The following is an 18608-nucleotide window of genomic DNA, read 5'->3' on the forward strand; positions in this document are numbered from 1 at the left end:
CACCATCAAACTTCATATCATCTGCAAACTTACTAACCCACCCATCTGCATTTTCATTCAAGTCATTTATATACATCACAAACACTGGAGGTCCCAGTAGATTCCTGCAAAACTCGACTAATCACAGACCACCATCTAGAATAAGTCCCTTCGATCACTGTCCACTGTCTTCTATGGGCAAGCTAATTCTGAATCCAACTGGCCAATTCACAATGATCCCATACATCTTAATCTTCTGAATGAGTCTCCCATGAGGGACCTTGTCAAACGTCTTACTAAAATCCATGTAGGCATCATCCACAGCGCTACCTTCATTAATCACTCTTGTAACCTCATCATAAAACTCAAATTAATAATTGACAATATACAGTAAATGCTAACATGTTACTTCACAGGATTATACAAAGATGAAAAAATCTGCAGATGCTGGAAATCCAAGCCTGAAGTGTCTGGGCCCAAAATGTCACCTGTTTACTCTTTCCTATACATGAAGCCTGGCCTGCTGAGATTCTCCATCATTTTGTGTGTGTCACAGGATAGTACGAAGTTTCCATGTCCTATTGATTAAAAAAAATCTCTGGTATAACTTTGCAAGAAAATTGTTCTCATCTCATCTGTTTTATAAATTAATAGTATTAAAAACATTTGGTCCAGAAAATATACTGAGCAGAACTTACATAGGATTATTTAATCAATCTGAATATTACCCCTCTGCTATTTTGACAAGTTATATTGATCTGTTAGGACAACACACACAAAATGCTGGTGGAACACAGCAGGCCATGCAGCATCTATAAGGAGAAGCACTGTCGACGTTTCGGGCCGAGACCCTTCGTCAGGACAAAGACAGGTCAGGTCCTGACGAAGGGTCTCGGCCCGAAACATCGACAGTGCTTCTCCCTATAGATGCTGCCTGGTCTGCTGTGGTCCGCCAGCATTTTGTGTGTGTTGTTCGAATTTCCAGCATCTGCAGATTTCCTCGTGTTTGATCTGTTAGGAGATGACTTTCATTCAAAAGCAAAATGTTAACACACAACGGTGTAATGTCAGAACCTTTGCAAATTCTTTGAGTCGCCCTCCTTCATCATTTTTTAAAACTCAGTCTTGTTCCTCAGCCCACTTGAAACAATTCCATGGAGTTTATGGAACAATTCTTCCTTTTAGATGCATATCATATTTTTACTGAGTTAAGTATTGTATGTAATTAGTTTTGCTTCAATAAGTGTATGGGACATTGGAAAAAATGTTGAATTTCCCCATGGGGATGAATAAAGTATCTATCTATCTTTATCAGAGAGCAGGGAAAGGAGCATGTGGAAGGCTTAAATGTGAGATACAATTTGCAGCTTTCACATGGCAATTGTCATGCAAGTTTTCAGTAGAGCAGCTACTTGTTTGTAGCCCCATACTGTGGAATTTGCCCTATGGCATAAACAAGATGGATTCCACAAATCAGCTACTAAGAGGGATTAGATGCAGCTTTATTTAAAATACTTCTCAACAAAGCAAAAGCTCCCGTCTTAAACCCAAGAAATGCACTGGAATTCTGCACCAACTCTCATTTTAAACAGGCATTGAAAGTGATTTTCTTTCAGCATTGATTTTCTGACAGTTTGCAGTTTTTTATTTATTTTCATATGGAGGGTTTCCAAAGAAGGTTGTTATGCTTCACTGTTGGTCAAGCTAATCGCATGCTATGCATATAAGATATAAAAGGTAATTCTATGTATTGATGAATGGTCAGAAAGGAAAAGTAAATCCTGTGGTTGTTGAACATCTGAAATAACTCTTCATTCTCCTGGTCTTTACCCTTCCACAGGGCCCTCTATAATCTGCACCCCTCGTTTCAACATATCGATTTCCAAACATTCCCCTTGTATTTCATCTGATTATTCTTTCTTTCACAATAGATATTGCTTGGCCAGCTGAGTATTTTTGGCATTTTCCATTGTCCTTGTAGACTGAATGGATTTTACTTCTTAACAAGAATTACTTTACAGGAATAACTCATCACTGCATTTAGAGTTTTGCAGCACAGAAACAGTCCCTTCAGCCCACTGGCCCATACTGTCAAAATAAACTAGTTTCATTTGTCCATGTTTTTTTCCCCCTTTCCTATCCATGTCCAAATATCTTGCAAATGTTGTTATTGTATCTGGCTCAACCTCTTCCTTTGGCAGGTTGTTCTGCATACGCACTACCCTCTGAGAGAAATATTTGCCCTTCAGGTCCCTATTAAAGCATTCCTTTCTCACTTTAAACCTATGTCCTCTAGTTTTTTGTTCCTTTTCCCTGGAAAAATGACTATGTCCATTCACCAGGTCACTGACATTCACAAGTTTATACACCTCTAGAAGGCCTGCCACAATCTCCAAAGCTCCAGCAAATAAAGTGCTATCCTGCCCAAGCCCACCCTATAACTTAGACCCTCGAGTCTCGGCAATATTCTCTTAAATCTTTGTTGTATTCTTTGATGTATTTCTTATAAAAGGGTAATTAAAACTGTATCCAGAACTCCAGGTGCAGCCTTGCACTTGCAGTCTTGTACACTTGCAATATAATGTCCTAACTCCTATACTCAGTGCCCTGACTAATAAAGGTCGGTGTGCCAAATGTCTTTTTCACCACTCTGTCTAAGTGTGATGCCACTTCTATTCCTGAGTCCTTCTGTGCTGTAACACTCTCCTGAGACCTACCATTTACTGCATACGTACACCACTTTGCAAACTATACCTTGCACTTGTCTGGATTGATTGCCATTTGCTAGTCCTTGCTTCACTTATTTTAGTTCATCAAAACTTTTGATAACCTTCTTCACTGCAATATCACCTATTTTTGTCTTTTTTTGTGTATTTTTTTGTCATCCACAAGTGGTTTGGAGGCAGCTGATGGTTTAGGTTTCACATCAGAAGCATAAAAGTCCGAGTTTCCTGTACATTATACAGAATTAAAGAGCAGAATGTATTCCATTTTCCCCATCGTCTTCTTAATAACATTCAGCCTTATTTCCTTGACAGTTTGTGGCACCAGGCCATGACCAGATGGCAATAAGGAAGAAGAGAGAAATTATGAAGGAGTGAACATGTTGAAGTGAGAGATAAGAATTGTATGGTCATCACTAAACATTGAGGGAAGATCTTGGATTTCAGTTCCATGTTTTGATCCCTTTGAACACATTCCAAAATTTTTCTATCAGTGATGATGTTTTAAATTGTGGTCACTTATTGTATGTAAATTTGCATTCTGCAAAGGTCAGCTCAGTGTCAGCCTAGTGGAGCAGCTGACTTGGAGTTCCAGCAATCGGGGTTTAAGCCTGACCTTGGGTGATGTTTGTGTGAAGTTTGCATGTCCTCCCTGTGACAAGTGAGTCTCCTTTGGGGAACATTATCGTGATGATTGGGAGGGCGTGGGGAGAAATTGGACAACTTAATCACTGGAGAAGAATGTCATGAAAGGGTTCAGGAAGATGAGAAAGAAAATGGAGAAATTGATCGGGATCTGAAAAATGGGTGTGACGTGATTATTCAGTAACAATTAAATCTTAATGAGAAACCCAGCTGAAGGAAGATGCTTGCTCTGAATTCCAGGTCAGTAGCCAAGGTAAGATCCAGTTATTCAACTAACCCTAAGCCAAGTACTGAGCCCTCTAGCTAAGTGCCACTTTGGTATGTGAAGTCCATGTTCTCTGGGCTCTGTAAGTGCTTTGGGACATTGTGCAATTGATGTCAAAACAAATACTCTGTATTATTTGATGTCACTGCACATGCCCAGCCCATTCCAAACAAAATCAGAGAGATAGAGAGTGGGTGTGCGGGGGCTGGGGGGGGGGGGGGAGGGGAGGGCAAGGGTGAGGGTGACGGAAAGAGAGAGGGAGAGGGATTCCATAACTTAGTTCCATGGAAAATACTGGAAACTGAACAGCAGGTAAATGCAGGTAAAGGAGGGCAGGAATGCAAGAGACGATAAAAGGTGGTCTGTGAGAAGGCGGAAGACAGGAGACAAAATGACAGGTGACATAATAGATGATGGCATCCCAAATTAAGAAATGAAAGACGAGTCTAAAAGGTGGAAAAGGTAACAGCAAATCAGCTGAAATAGGGAAGAGGTGAAATTGTTGGACTCTTTATTCGACAATATGTTTGTCTCATATTTTGGTCTTGAATACATAATTTCCTGACATGTGGGAGGGGAAGGGGTGAGATCTGCTCCTCAATCTGACTCCCGGCTGAAGGAAAAATAGTCTAAAGAAAGCAGGATAGTTAGAGTTTTAAATACATTACAAAGAATGAATTAGTGTCATGTTTGAGAGAAGTAAGAATTAACAATTACTGTTAATTGTAATTTTTTTTCGTTTGGATGAGGCTATTTTCCTTGATGCTTATTTTTATGAGTGACAGTGTGGGCAAGGTGATCCTTGGCATCATTGTCCTACTAATGAAATGTCTACATACTATCTAACACAGTAGTTTTTATAATGACCAGGTGATTTGATCTGCTGGACTTCCAGCTCAGAAATACATTTGTTCTAGTAACTTGTCCTTTAACAATCTTAACAATTACAAGGTGCACAGTGGCTTTTGAAATTCCCTGTCATATTGTGTTGCCTTAGACAAATATCCTTCTTGATATCTTGATATGAGCAACAAGAGGGGTAACTTCACTCAGCTTCACTCACTCTAACACTCAACTGTCTCTGCAACCTTTAGATTCACTTTCAAGTAATCTTCATCTCATGTTCTCAATATTTATTGTTTATGTCTTTTTATTTGTTTGTTTTCTTATTGTATTTGCACAGTTTGTTGTCTTTTGCACATTGGTTGTTTGTCCATCTTGTTGTGTGCAGTTTTTTTTACTGATTCTATTATGTTTCTTTGTATTTACTCTGAATGGCCACAAATATAAATCTCAGGGTTGTATCTGGTGTTGCAAGTGTACTTTCATAATAAATTTACTTTTAACTTTGAAATTTGAACTGTAGCTCTTAGAGAGGGAATATTCACATTTCCAGCTAGAAAACATTAGCCTTAATTTCAAGTTTCTAAAAGTCAGTAGCAAAATTCAGGGCCCTAGCTTTTAAAATGTATTTAATCTTCTCAGGGCTCCAGATTATCTATTTTTCCCTGGTTTCTGCTGCTCTTCCCTACCAAACCAAAGTTAAATTATTGACTTGCAGTTGTAATTTACATACACAACTTCAATGATCTAAGCCAATTCTTAGCAAAACCACGAAACTTTGGAATAATTATATCTACCTATCCTGACTTTCTCGTATTCCCAGCTCCAAAGGAAGAAAATACAATCATAAATATGAGAAAATAGCGGATGCTGGAAATCCAAGGCAAAACACAGTAAGTGCTGGAGGAACTCAGCAGGTCAGGGAGCATCTATGGAAAAGAGTAAACAGTCGATGTTTTGGGTCGAGACCCTTCATCAGTGATGCACCATCAATAACTTTCAGAGACGTGAGTCGAGATAGGCTTTTATTAGCTGGAAGGAAGCACCGTCAGCAGCAAGAGATCACCACACAACATCCTGGAGACTGAGGGAGGAGCAGTGCCTCCAATCGCCTTTATACAGGGGTCTGTGGGAGGAGCCACAGGAGCAGTCAGCAGGGGGGGCGTATCCAGACAGGTATATGTAGTTCACCACAATCAGGACTGAGAGATCAGGATCTAGCACACTGTATAATTAATCATCTCTTTCTTTTAAACTTCCACCCCCTCCCAGCCACCCAAACCTTGCCAGTAAATTGTTCTTGTGGTCAATGTGTTTCTGTAAGTTTACTTCAGATTTCTAGTTAAAGCACTGCTTGTAATTATCACCAACAGCAAACTGTTTTTTTCCCCCACTATGTCTGGTATGGGTTTTTGTCCTTCAGGAAAATTACTTTGACAAGAATGCAGAGAAAACTAACCGTATGAAATGTGCAAGCAATAAATCATTTACAAACTGCAAGGGACTGGCACTGTACAAAAGAATTGCATTGAATGTTCTGAATATCTTGGCAAAATGCATCTGACCTCCAAAGGAATGATTGCTACTTCTAATAAAATCAAAATAGCTTGGATGATTATTTTTGGACAACACACATTCCCCTTGAGGCTCCTTCTGCTGACCCAGATCATTATGTATGTTGAAATCAGAACAGAAATGCTGTGAGTACACAACAGATCCATCAGCACCTGATAACTAAATAATAGGTTGGGCTAATGTTTGGGTGCAGTTAGATGAGAAGTGCTGATGCAAGCTCTGTACTCAGAACATGAATCTGTTTTCAATGACCAGCATGTTTTTTCAACCATTTTCTGCTTTCGAAATACAACATGTCTTCGTTTATGTTCCAGAAGACATGAAAGGGATAGTGATAGACTTACCACAGACTTGTAGTGTGATGGTAAGGTTCTTATGCAGGTTATGTCGCTTGTTGTTCAATGAAATAGTATAGTTCCCTTTATCCTTTGCTGATACAGACAAAATTTTTAATGTATAGCGGTCTTGGACATAACAGGACTGATTCTGTGCAATGAGTTTTCCATCTTTGTACCTGTTACAAAAAAATATAAGTTAGATTGACGAAGAAAACCTCAACTATCTTGATGTATCCTTATTGTAGTTACAGTCACCTATAAGAGGTAAGCAATTAAATTGGCTCAGATCCTTCTCAATCAAAATATCTTAATTCTATTCTAATCTGATGTTTCAATGCCTTGCTGAGGAAATAAAACAGAAAATGCTAGAAACACTCAACAGGTCAGGCTGCATTTGTGGGAAGAGAAACTAACTAATATTTCAGCTCAAAGACCCTTCATCAGAGCTGGCAATGAGACTAAAGAAACTGCAGGGAGTGTGGGGGAGGTGAACATCCACTGGATGCCAAGTAGGTCAGACTGGGCATGTCTGCGATGGGAAATAAAGAGAAAAAGACAATGAACAAGCTGATAAATGGACAACTGGTAAAGACATAAATCAAATTAGCTGAAGTTTTAGGATTCAGTTTTAAGTCCAGAAGGCTGCAACCTATTCAAATGGAAAGCTTGCATGAGGTCTCACTGAGTCAGTACAGGTCAGAGTAGGAGTGGGATGAGAAGTTCAAGTGTCAGGCAACAGGAAGCTCAGAGTCACTACTGCAGACTAGATGCAGATCCCCTGCTATGCAGTTGTCCAATCTATGGCTTCTTCACTGGACAAGAGACCGCTAAAATCATGAAGTCATAGTGAACTACAGCACAGAAATAGGCCCTTTGACTCATCTCGTTTGTGCTGAACTGTTATCCTCCCTAGTCCAATCGACCTGCACCAGGATTACAGTCACCCATTCGCCTCCCATCCATGTACGTATCTAAAATACTTCTAAATGTTGTGACTGAATCTACATCAACCACTTCCACTGGCAGCTCACTCCAAACTCACCATCTTCCAATCAACATAATTCCCCTCTTAAGTAATTTGCTTTCATTCCTAGTTCCAGTCTGATTCAACGTAAAGGGATAACACCTTTATACATTCACCCTATTTATACCCCTCATAATTTAATATACCTCTATAAGATCCCTCTCATTCTCCTGCACTCCTATTCAATTGGTTCCTGTAACTTAGGTCCTTTAGACCCCACAACATCTCTGTAAAATTTCTTTGTGCTCTTTCAAGGTTATTGATGTTTTCCTGTAGGTAGGTGACCAGAACACACACAGCAGCCCTGTGTCCACCGTGGAGAACTTCAGGTTCCTGGGAACCACCATCTCTCAGGATCTGAAGAGGGAGCAGAACATCAGCTCCATCCTGAAGAAGGCCCAGCAGCGGATGTATTTCCTGCGGCTCTTGAGGAAATACGGTCTGCCTCAGGAATTGCTGCTGCAATTCTACACTGCAGTCATTGAGTCTGTCCTGTGCACCTCCATCATTGTGTGGTTTGGAGCCGCCACCAAGCAGGATAGAACCAGACTACAGCGCACAGTGAGGACTGCCGAACGCATCATTGGAGACTCCCTGCCCTCTATTGTGGACCCGTACTCTTCCAGGTTGAAGAAGAGGGTGGGGAACATCATAAAGGACTCCTCCCATCCTGTGCACAAACTGTTTGATCTGCTTCCGTCTGGTAGGTGCTTCAGATCCCTCCAGACTAAGACTAATAGGCACGGGAGAAGTTTTTTCCCTACTGCGGTCACTTTGCTGAACAGTTAACTGCCGGTTAACTGTCAGCTAACTATTACTTGGATTTCACTACCTGTATGTACAATTTATATTTTTATTTATATTTATCATTATTATTGTTATGAGCAGAGAGACAACATCTGCCGGAAGTAAATTCCTTGTATGTGCATAGGAACTTGGCGATTAAAGTCTGATTCTGATTCTGATACTCCAAATGTGGCCTGACCAATGTCTTATACAACTTCAGCATTACTCCTGTACTCAGTGCCCTGATTTATAATGGCCCATATGCCAAAGACCCTGTTTATGACCTGTGATGTCACCTTCAAGAAATTTTGGATCTAGATCGGAAGAAGTGCCAGGTAATTACTGCTTCACCTGGAACAACTGTCCAAGTTCCTGGATGGTGGAACGGGAAGTTCGAAAGGACAAGCTATGACACAACTTATTGCAATTTCTTGCAGTCATGGGCAGAGCAGATGCCATCACAAACTGTGATTTATCTAGTTTGCATTCATAAAAGTTAGTGAGGGTCAAAGGATTACATGACTGGACCAGGACAGGATTTTAGTGATGTTTACTCTTAGGAAGTTGAAGCTCTCAACCCTTTTGACCTCAGAACCATTGCTCTAAACAGGGATATATGCACCAACAAACTTCCTGAAGTCAACAACTGGCTCTTTTGTTTGTTGATATTGAGGGAAATGTTTTTGGCATGACACCATGTCACCAGTATCTTTATGTCCTTCCTGTACTCTGACTCATCACTATTTGATCTGATGCTGTCATGTCATCTGCAAACTTGCTGTTGGAGTCAGAGCAGAACTGGGCCACATAGTCATGAAGCAGAATAGGGGACTGAGGACACAGCCGGATGTGTTGCTATCTTTACTGACCATGGTCGGTTAGCAACTGGACCTGTGACTTACTGATTCAGGGAGACGTTGAGTCCCAGCTCTACAGATATTTAAAACTAGTAGGTTTAGATCTGAAATGTCAATAATTTCTTTACTCTCACAGATGTTGTTTGATCTGCTGTGTTCCTGCAGTAGATTGATTGTTGGCGAATATATACCTATTGTCACCCCAGTTTATTGTATTAAACACACCCTCTTCCCTGCCGCTTAACAAGTTTCTTTCGTCCCCTTTCTAGGTAACATAGAAACATAGAAAACCTATAGCACAATACAGGCCCTTCGGCCCACAATGCTGTGCCGAACATGTACTTACTTTAGAAATTGCCTAGGATGATTCATAGCCCTCTATTCTTCTGAACACCACGTACCTATCCAAGAGTCTCTTAAAAGACCTCTTAAAAGTAGTATTTGCCTCCACTACTGTCACTGGCAGCCCATTCCACGTACTCATCACTCTCTGCATAAAAAACGTACCCCTGACATCTCCTCTGTATCTACTTCGAAGCACCTTAAAACTGTGTGTGTGTGTACGCCCTTAACTCCTGGTGGAGTCATCGGGGTGCCGTCATGACAAGCTTTCTGCACCGATCTTTTTGGTGATTGCTCATCGTACGGTGTGTCTTGGGCATCCGAAACCTGGCGGAGCCCATCCCTCTCCAGGCTTTTTGGAGCCGTCTGGATTCGAACTCGGGAGCCTTCGCTCCGAAGTCCGGCACTGATGCCACTACACCGCCAGCCCCCTTGCTTTAGCCATTTCAGCCCTGGGAAAAAGCCTCTGACTATCCACACGATCAATGCCTCTCATCATCTTATACACCTCTATCAGGTCACCTTTCATCCTCTGTTGCTCCAAGAAGAAAAGGCCAAGTTCAGTCAACCTATTCTCATAAAGCACACTCTCCAATCAAGGCAACATCCTTGTAAATCTCCTCTGCACCCTTTATATAGTTTCCACATTCTTCCTGCAGTGAGGTGACCAGAAATGAGCACAGTACTCCAAGTGGGGTCAGACCAGGGTCCTATATAGCTGTAAATCACCTTTGGGCTCTTAAACTCAATCCCACGGTTGATGAAGGCCAATGCACCGTATGCCTTCTTAACCATTGAGTCAACCTGCACAGTAACTTTGAGTGTCCTATGGACTTGGATCCCAAGTTCCCTTTGATCCTCCACACTGCCAAGAGTCTTACCATTAATACTATATTCCGCCATTATATTTGGCCTACCAAAATGTACCACTTCACACTTATCTGGGTTGAACTCCATCTGCCACTTCTCAGCCCAGTTTTGCATCCTATTGATGTCCCGCTGTAACCTCTGACAGCCCTTCACACTATCCACAACACCTCCAACCTTTGTACCATAAGCAAATTTACTAACCCATCCCTCCACTTTTTCATCTAGGTCATTTATAAACATCACAAAGAGAAGGGGTCCCAGAACAGAACCCTGAGGCACACCAGTGGTCACCGACCTCCATGGAGAATATGACCTGTTTACAACCATGCTTTGCCTTCTGTGGGCAAGCCAATTCAGGATCCACAAAGCAAGGTCCTGTTGGATCCCACTTTCTCAATAAACCTTGCATGGTGTACTTTATCAAATGCCTTGCTGAAATCCATATACATTACACATGTCCCCCCCTTTACAAAGGTAGAGCGTTCCTATGAAACCATTCTTAAGCCAAAATAGCATAAAGCGAAGAACCATTAACTTATATGGGAAAAATTTTCATAATATCGAAAATCCTCTTTGTAATGTGAAAACAAGTTACTAATGTAGGTCTTTTGTGAAAGCGAAGTGGCGTAAAGCGAACATTCGTAAGTGGGGGGGGGGGGGGCGGGAGCACCTGTACATCTACTGCTCTACCTTTATCAACATGTTTAGTCACATCCTCAAGAAGTTCAATCAGGTTTGTAAGGTACGACCTAGCTTTTGCAAAGCCATGCTGATTATTCCTAATCATATTATGCCTCTCCAAATGTTCATAAATTCTGCTTGTCAGGATCTTCTCCATCAATTTACCAACGACTGGTCTATAATTTCCTGGGCTATCTCTACCTCACTTTCTTGAATAAGGGAACAACATCTGCAACCCTCCACTCCTCCAGAACTTCTCCCATACACATTGATGATGCAAAGATTCAGAGGTCATAGGTTAAGGGAAAAGTTTAAAGGGAACATTAAGGGGGGCTTCTTCACGCAGAGAGTGGTGGGAGTGTGGAATGGGCTGCCAGATGAAGTGGTGAATGCGGGCTCACTTTTGACATTTAAGAAAAACTTGGACAGGTACATGGATGAGAGGGGTTTGGAGGGATATGGCCCAGGTGCAGGTCAGTGGGACTAGGCAGAAAAATGGTTTGGCACAGCCAAGAAGGGCCAAAAGGCCTGTTTCTGTGCTGTAATGTTCTATGGTTCTATCATTGCCAGAGGCTCAGCAATCACCTCCCACACCTCCCACAGTAGCCTGGGGTATAACTCGTCTGGTCCTGATATTCTGATGGGGATATCTTCCATCTTAAATATTGACTCTGTTCGTCATCCCACAGATGAAGCATTAAAGACATTGGAGATCAGCTTTATTTGTCACATGAACATTGAAACATTGAAGCATACAGGGAAATTGATTGCTCGAGTCAGCAACCAACACAATCCGAGGATGAGCTGAGAGCAACGTGCAAGTGTCGCCATGCTTCTGGCACCAACGCAGCGTGCCCAGGATTTACCAACCCTAACCATCGTCTTCGGAATTAGGGAGGAAACTGGAACACCCAGAAGAAACGCATGGTAAGAATGTACAGTACACGCTCCTTATAGACAACGGTGGAAATTAACCTGGGTCACCATAATAGCATTCTGCTAACCACTATCCTGCCGTGCCACAGCATTTCCAGAAATTTCTGGTTTTATTTCAGAACTCCAGCATTTTGTTTTGATTTTTACGCTAAAGGAAAGCTGCACTTCGAGTCATTTGAGATGATTTACTAATGGTTTTCCTGATAGTTGATTTGAAAGTTAATGATCTATCAGCAACTTGGCATATTTAGTAGTACTAACAATGGTGAGGTTGTAGGCCTTACAAACCCTTTCAACACATCCCAAAGTGCTTTACAGCAACTAGCATCCTTTTTGAAGTATAGTCACCATTAAAATTCAGGGGAATGCAGCAGCAACATGACCAGAACAAGTTTCTACAAATGAACAAGTGATAATGTTCAAATGGGATGTTTTAGTCGTTCTGAGTGAGTCCTATGGATTGGCCAATAGGTCTGAAATATCTAAATTAAGCTGACATGTAATTTCAAGAAATATTTAATACTGGCACTTTTTGACCCAAAACATTGACACATCCTTTCCTCTCACAGATGTTGCTCAACTTACTGAGTTCCATCAGCAGGTTGTTTATGGGTAAATAATTGGCAAGTTGTCGCATTATTGTCACATGTAGCTATACACTCAGTGGCCACTTTTTTAGGTATAGGATTGGATCCCAGTGTGGTCTTCTGTTGCTGTAGTCCATCCACTTCAAGGATTGCCATGTTGTGTATTCAGAGATGCTCCTCTGCACACCACTGTTGTAATTTATGATTATTTGATTTATTGTCACCTTCCTGTCAGCTTGAACCAGTCTAGCTATCCTCCTCTGACCTATCTCATTAGCCTAGAGAACTGCCGCTCAATGAATGTTTTTTTTTGTATATCGTATCATTCCCAGCAAACTCTAGAGACTGTTGTGCATGATAATCCCAGGAGATCAGCAGTTTTTGAGATACTCAAATACCCTATCTCGAACCAACAATCATTCCAAGGTTAAGGTCACTTGTTTCCCCATTCTGATGTTTGGTCTGAAGAAGTGAACCTCGTGACCATGTCTGCATGCTTTTATGAACTGAGTTTCTGCCACATGATTTGTTGATTAGATATTTGCATTAGTTCAAGTTTATAGTCATCTGACTACATATATACAAGCAAATGAAACTTATATTCCTCCAGACTATGATGCACCCACACAACATATATCACACACTGTACATAAACCAGAATATCATACTATTAATTAATTTAAAAAACATACTTCAAAATGCATGTCATAAAACACAGCAAAGATAAATAGTTAAGTAATCAGCTCACTGTCTAAGTGACGAGACCTTAGTGGCGGCCTGGCATTCATTAGTCTCAGCCTGAGGAAAGAAGTTGTTAGCCAGTGTTGGTTTTGGTGCTCCTGTACCTCCTTTCTGATGGTAGTGGGTCAAAAAAATTGTGGGATCGTTGGTAGGGATGCTCAACAATGCTTTGGACTCTTTGTTTTTTAAAAAATGTAAGCGAATTACAATTTGAATATAGCTTCTTAACTCCAAGCAGAATCCTGGAATTAAAATAGCTTAATAAAGCAGTACCAGTTAAGTCATAACTGTTAAAAGGACACATGTCACAAATAGGTGGGTGGAACCCAACGATCCTCTTGTCAGTTTTTACCGTCTTCTGTACAGTCCTGCAGTCTGATGCCTTGCAGTTTCTGTATCAGACAATGATACACCCTGACAAGACACTTTCTGTGGAGCTCTTGTAGAAGTTTGTTAGAATGGGGATGGGAAGCTTTGCACGCCCCAGTATCCTCTGAAAACTTAGACACTGCTGTGCTTTTCTGACTAGTGCAGAGATGTTGTGGGTCCAAGTTAGATTGTCTGTTATGTGCAAACCAAGAAACTTTGAGATCTTCACTATTTCCATGGCAGAGCCATTGATGTGCAGTGGAGAGTGTTGCCATGTGCGTTCGTAAAGTCCACAATCATCTCTTTTGCCTTGTCTGTTTTGAAACTCAGGCTGTTGCTCTTGCAACATTTGACAAGTCACTTTACCTCCTCTCTGTATGCCAACTCACCATTGCTGCTGATAAGGCCAATCAGTGAACTTGATGATCCTATTTGATCTCAATCTGGCAGCATAGTCACAAGTCAGCAGCAGACTGAGCACACCCAGTTTGGCGGGGGAGGGGGCAATGGAGCTTGAGCTGTTGCTGCCAGCCATCTTGGACTGACTGGGGTCTTTCTGTCAAAAAGTCATTAACAAGTGTACAGGTGTACCTAATAAAGAGAATGTACAATACTGCTATTTAATTGTTGAAAATAAATATTTTTAAAATCTTCTTGGAATTGACCATTCTTTATTACATAATTGACAACATGACTGAATGGATTGAGTAAAAATAACTGTAAATGGTGACTAATTCTTTAAAAGAAATTCTCAGAAATTCAGGTTGTGATGTGTTCTCTTAACTTTTATAATTAACTGACGCTGCTTTATTAATCTGCTTGGAGTTAAAAAGCTATACTCAAATTGCAATTTCCTTGCATTTTTAAGTATTACTTATCACTGAATCATAAAATCCAGCTTTGCAGAAATCTATTTTAAGAGGATTGCACCTTTTAGGAGGAAAATGATACTTTTTGCTCTCGTTTTCCAGGACTACTTTCTTCATTGTTTGAAGGAATAGAAAATTAGCATTCATAGCTCCATTCATAGCTACTTTTTTAATGATGGAAAGCCCACAAGTGTGAGTGTCGTGGAAGATACGCCTGCTCTGAACCACAGTGTTTCCACTGTCAAATGGCCTGTTAACAATCACCATTGGGGCTCAGTTTAAACAAAAGTACTCATCAGGTGAAGAGACAGAAGTTTCTGGATACCAGAGAAAAAGATCCAGTCAAAAACCAACACTTTTAGGAGGAAATTGTCTTGGTTATTAGTTTAAGGATGTCTATGGATGACAGAAATTCACATGGTTGCTCGAATCTCACTCTGGTGTACAGATTTGCACTTTCAGGGAACTTTAGTTGAGTGAGTGTCAAGAGCTCTTAGGCTTAGAAGCTGTACAGAGAGCTTCTTGGTAATACTTCACTCTATATAAGAATATACTAACTGCTAATTTACATACAACAATCACCAAACAGTGAAGCACTATGACTGTGTGCTTTCTTTCTTAAGCAAAATGATCCACAATGAGCAATTCTGACTCTGAGTGGTAATATGATTAGAAGTCACACCAAGGAGTTCATTTGTGTTTCTAAAGCTATGCTAATCAGTTGTATGAAAATGACTTCTTTGGCCTTGGAAAAGCAGCAGAAGTCCTGTGCAGTAGTTTAACTGGAATGATGAGAGGTCTGAAAGATTTTTATTCACTTGCATGGGAATAGTACCCTCCCTGTTTGAAATTGGAGAGCCCACTAATGTTTTTTTTGAGCTGTGGTCAGGTCACTAAAAAGTCTAGTTTTAAATCAACGGTGTTTCTTCAGAATCTAGTTTATTATTATTGACTTATGTGTTGTGACATTTGTTGTTTTGCAGCAGCAGTACAATGCAAAGACATAAAATTACTATAAATTACAAAATAACGAAATAGTGCAAAAAATGCCTGGCACTCCAAAGCAGAGTGGAGAGCCACGTAGACTTGTTGTGGCAGTGGGCAAATTGTCCTTACTCAGGCTGAAGTTAATTCTGGTCATCACCAACCTCTTGAAGCACTTGATTATGGTAGATCTGTGTGCAAATGTGTGAATTATTAAGGCAGCCCATCCTGCGCTTGGGCACTGGAATGAAGCAGGTGGGACTCTCAGCCCGCAGCAGTGAGAAGTTGAAAATGTTCTTGAACACTCCAGCCAATTGTCAGCACAGGTTTTCTGTACATGGCCAGCAACACATTGGGAGCTGATGCCTTGCAAGGATTCTCCCTCTTGAGGGATATTCTGATAAAAGCCTCTGAGAAAGGGATCACAGAATTGCTGGATGATGTTGGGATTTGCACAGGTGTTGTGCTGTTCTCCTTTCAAAAAGCATTGAGCTCATTGGGGAGTGAAGCAATGCCAGCTGCTTATAGGAAGTAATGGTATACAAACCCTACCATATCTGCTGTGCTTCATTGTGTCTCTAATTCCACATGGAATTGCCTTTTTGCTTTTTTGTAGGACATGGAGTTGTTGGTGATGAACTTTGAGCATGAACATAGCAAGTCTCAGAATGCAAGTCACGGAACAAGATTGCAAATGGAAAATGGTAATATTGTTATTAACCTATAAAGTACTAACTTTGTTTCTCTTTCTGCCACAGCTGCATGACCTGATAAATATTCTAGAATTTTCTGTTCTCATTATAGGAACGTGAGAATAGAGTAAATATTGTAGATATTAAACAGAAATACAATAAATATGCCAGCAGACATGGGGAACAGAGCATCGGTCAGACAATTGTGATGAGCTTACTTTTAGTAATGCATTACCTTTGTACCCTATGACATGTCTGTTTAGCCATGTTACAGGGTTAAAAAAGGAAATGCATTAGTGGCGACCTTTTAAAATTCTCCAGATTCTCTATTTGTTCCGATGTATTGAAAGTTAGCAAAAATAACACACTTGATAAAGAATGAAAATAAGAGATAATAACTAGTTAATTGTCATCAGCTTTCTCAAAATGCTGTGTTCCATTATAATGTAAAAGTTATCAGGTCACCAAGAATAATATAATACAGTTAGGCATAGTCAACAAAATTTTTATGAAAAAAATGACCGATCTAATTAAATGAAAACTTCTGGTGCCTGCAGGTCTCCAAAAGAATACCTTTTGATGTAGCCTCAGGTTAGATAAAGGGGAACCAGAGGATGGAATATATCAAGATTTTAAAAAGAATTTGATAACATTTCACATGGAGGATTGCATTATGAAATTAAGACTCCAGAATTTGGGAAATTTGGAAAATAGATTTGTTTTTCAGAAGTAGTTGTACTAATCTTCATCTGAAAAAATATATTTGCACTTGATAAACACATCTTGTTCACAATGCTTCAAGAATTTTTCTAGTCTTTTTGTATTTAAATCCACAATTAGTTTTAGCATAGGGTCATTTGGGAGAAGTGGCACTTAATGGAGTGATGAATGTGTAGAAATTCTGGGTTTTACTAAAGGATTAACCTGGCTGTTTTAAGTGAACTCATTAATTTAAAATTAACCTTGCAATTTTTGTGAATCACTCTTCAGTTCAGTCACAAAAAAAGGGTAAGCAATTTACAGATGAAACAGTGATTAGTGGGACCCATCTAACATGAGAAACCCCCAAGGAATACATTAAGAAAAACACATTTGGGAAAAATTATCATGGGATTATTGATGACTGGTATATCTTCTTCAGAAAACTTGAAAGAAAATCAGTAAAGTTAACCAAAGGCAAATACTTAAATTATTATTTATCAACAATCAGGATCTGTGAAGTAAATAGAATAATGAACTTTACCAGGATACTTCTGGAAGCGGGAATGCATTGACTTTCACAGGTAGTTTTATGGGTCTGTGATCACCTTTTACACACAAAGGACTCCTTTTTTTGAACTCTGCTTCAATGTAAGGGCTCTCTGCAAATACAAAAATGCGAGGAAGCTATAAGGAGACCAGTGAGGCCAGTAACAGGTTGAATAGTTGAAGCATAGTGCCAAATAAAAACAGTTACACTCTAATGTCCATACTTCAGAGTATTCATTCAAAAAGGTTTTCCTGGAAAATTGAACTACTTTCATAGAAAGTCTAGCTTTTCATCAGTTTGAAAATATTCTACACTTTACTGTTTTCACAATTTTTAAAAAGTTTACATATTTCATTAAAAACAGCATAAGGATTGAAATGTTGACCAAACCATTCCTGATTTTTTCTAATGTCATTATGCATGGTGATGTACGCAGGTTAAACCAACTTTAAGTTCTGTATTACTGCTGTTTTCTACACACAGCCTCTTGCCGGATGAACAACCTACAACTCATGGTTCATATTCCTAATTCGTCATGAGAAGCCCCATGAAGAACTGCTAGAATTAAAATGAAGAATTGAAATCCTGATGAAGCGCCTCAGCCAGAAATGGTGACTGTTTATTACTCTCCATAGGTGCTGTCTGACCTGAGGAGTGTGATAGGTGTTACTCTGGAGTTCCAGCATCTGTAGAATCTCTTGTGTTTATGAAGAATCGCTAAGTGCAGGTTGAGTGATATTCTGCAGGAAGCAAAACGACAAAGGATTGCTATTTTCTAATAGGTATTTCTTATTTCTTTTCCCAAGTAATCAGTCCATGAATTCTGATTCTGCCAATATCCCAAAGGTTGGTTCTGATCTAAGGAGGCAAGCTGACCATTTTAATGGTTCAAATATTAAAAACTGCTATGTCACAGCAGATTCTTAGGATGTATTATGAACAGAACAATGTCCAACGCACACAAAGTTAAGGATTAAAAACGCTGGAGAATCGAATACTTTATTATTCAAGCAGCCGGTAATAGTCAAGCACTGCATGTTTGCCAAATATTCATTTTCTCATCTCTGTCCTGAAAAGCACAGGGAAGAGGAATGAGAATCAAGGGAGTAGTATGGCAGAGGCAACCAAAATTGAATGACACATACGGTGACAGTGCCACCACAGAGACATGAGACACATTCTTTACTTAGGCTCATGGCATAGGCGTTCCTATTTGTTCAGATAAAATTGTATACAAGTGAATTAATATACAG

General features: G+C 40.1%; 1 protein-coding gene across 1 annotated transcript in view; it reads right to left on the reverse strand.

Moving 5' to 3' along the window:
- kdrl (kinase insert domain receptor like) overlaps window positions 1–18608 on the reverse strand; it is a 188459-nt gene that overhangs the window by 98218 nt on the left and 71633 nt on the right. The window contains exons 8-9 of the mRNA XM_073058013.1: window positions 17350–17467; window positions 6375–6544 (exon numbers count right to left, since the gene is read on the reverse strand). Of these exons, the coding sequence (XP_072914114.1) occupies window positions 6375–6544; window positions 17350–17467 (288 nt within the window). The remainder of the gene's footprint in view (window positions 1–6374; window positions 6545–17349; window positions 17468–18608) is intronic.

This window comes from Hemitrygon akajei, chromosome 10 (genome assembly GCF_048418815.1).
Source record: "Hemitrygon akajei chromosome 10, sHemAka1.3, whole genome shotgun sequence".
In the NCBI taxonomy this organism is placed as follows: Eukaryota; Metazoa; Chordata; class Chondrichthyes; order Myliobatiformes; family Dasyatidae; genus Hemitrygon; species Hemitrygon akajei.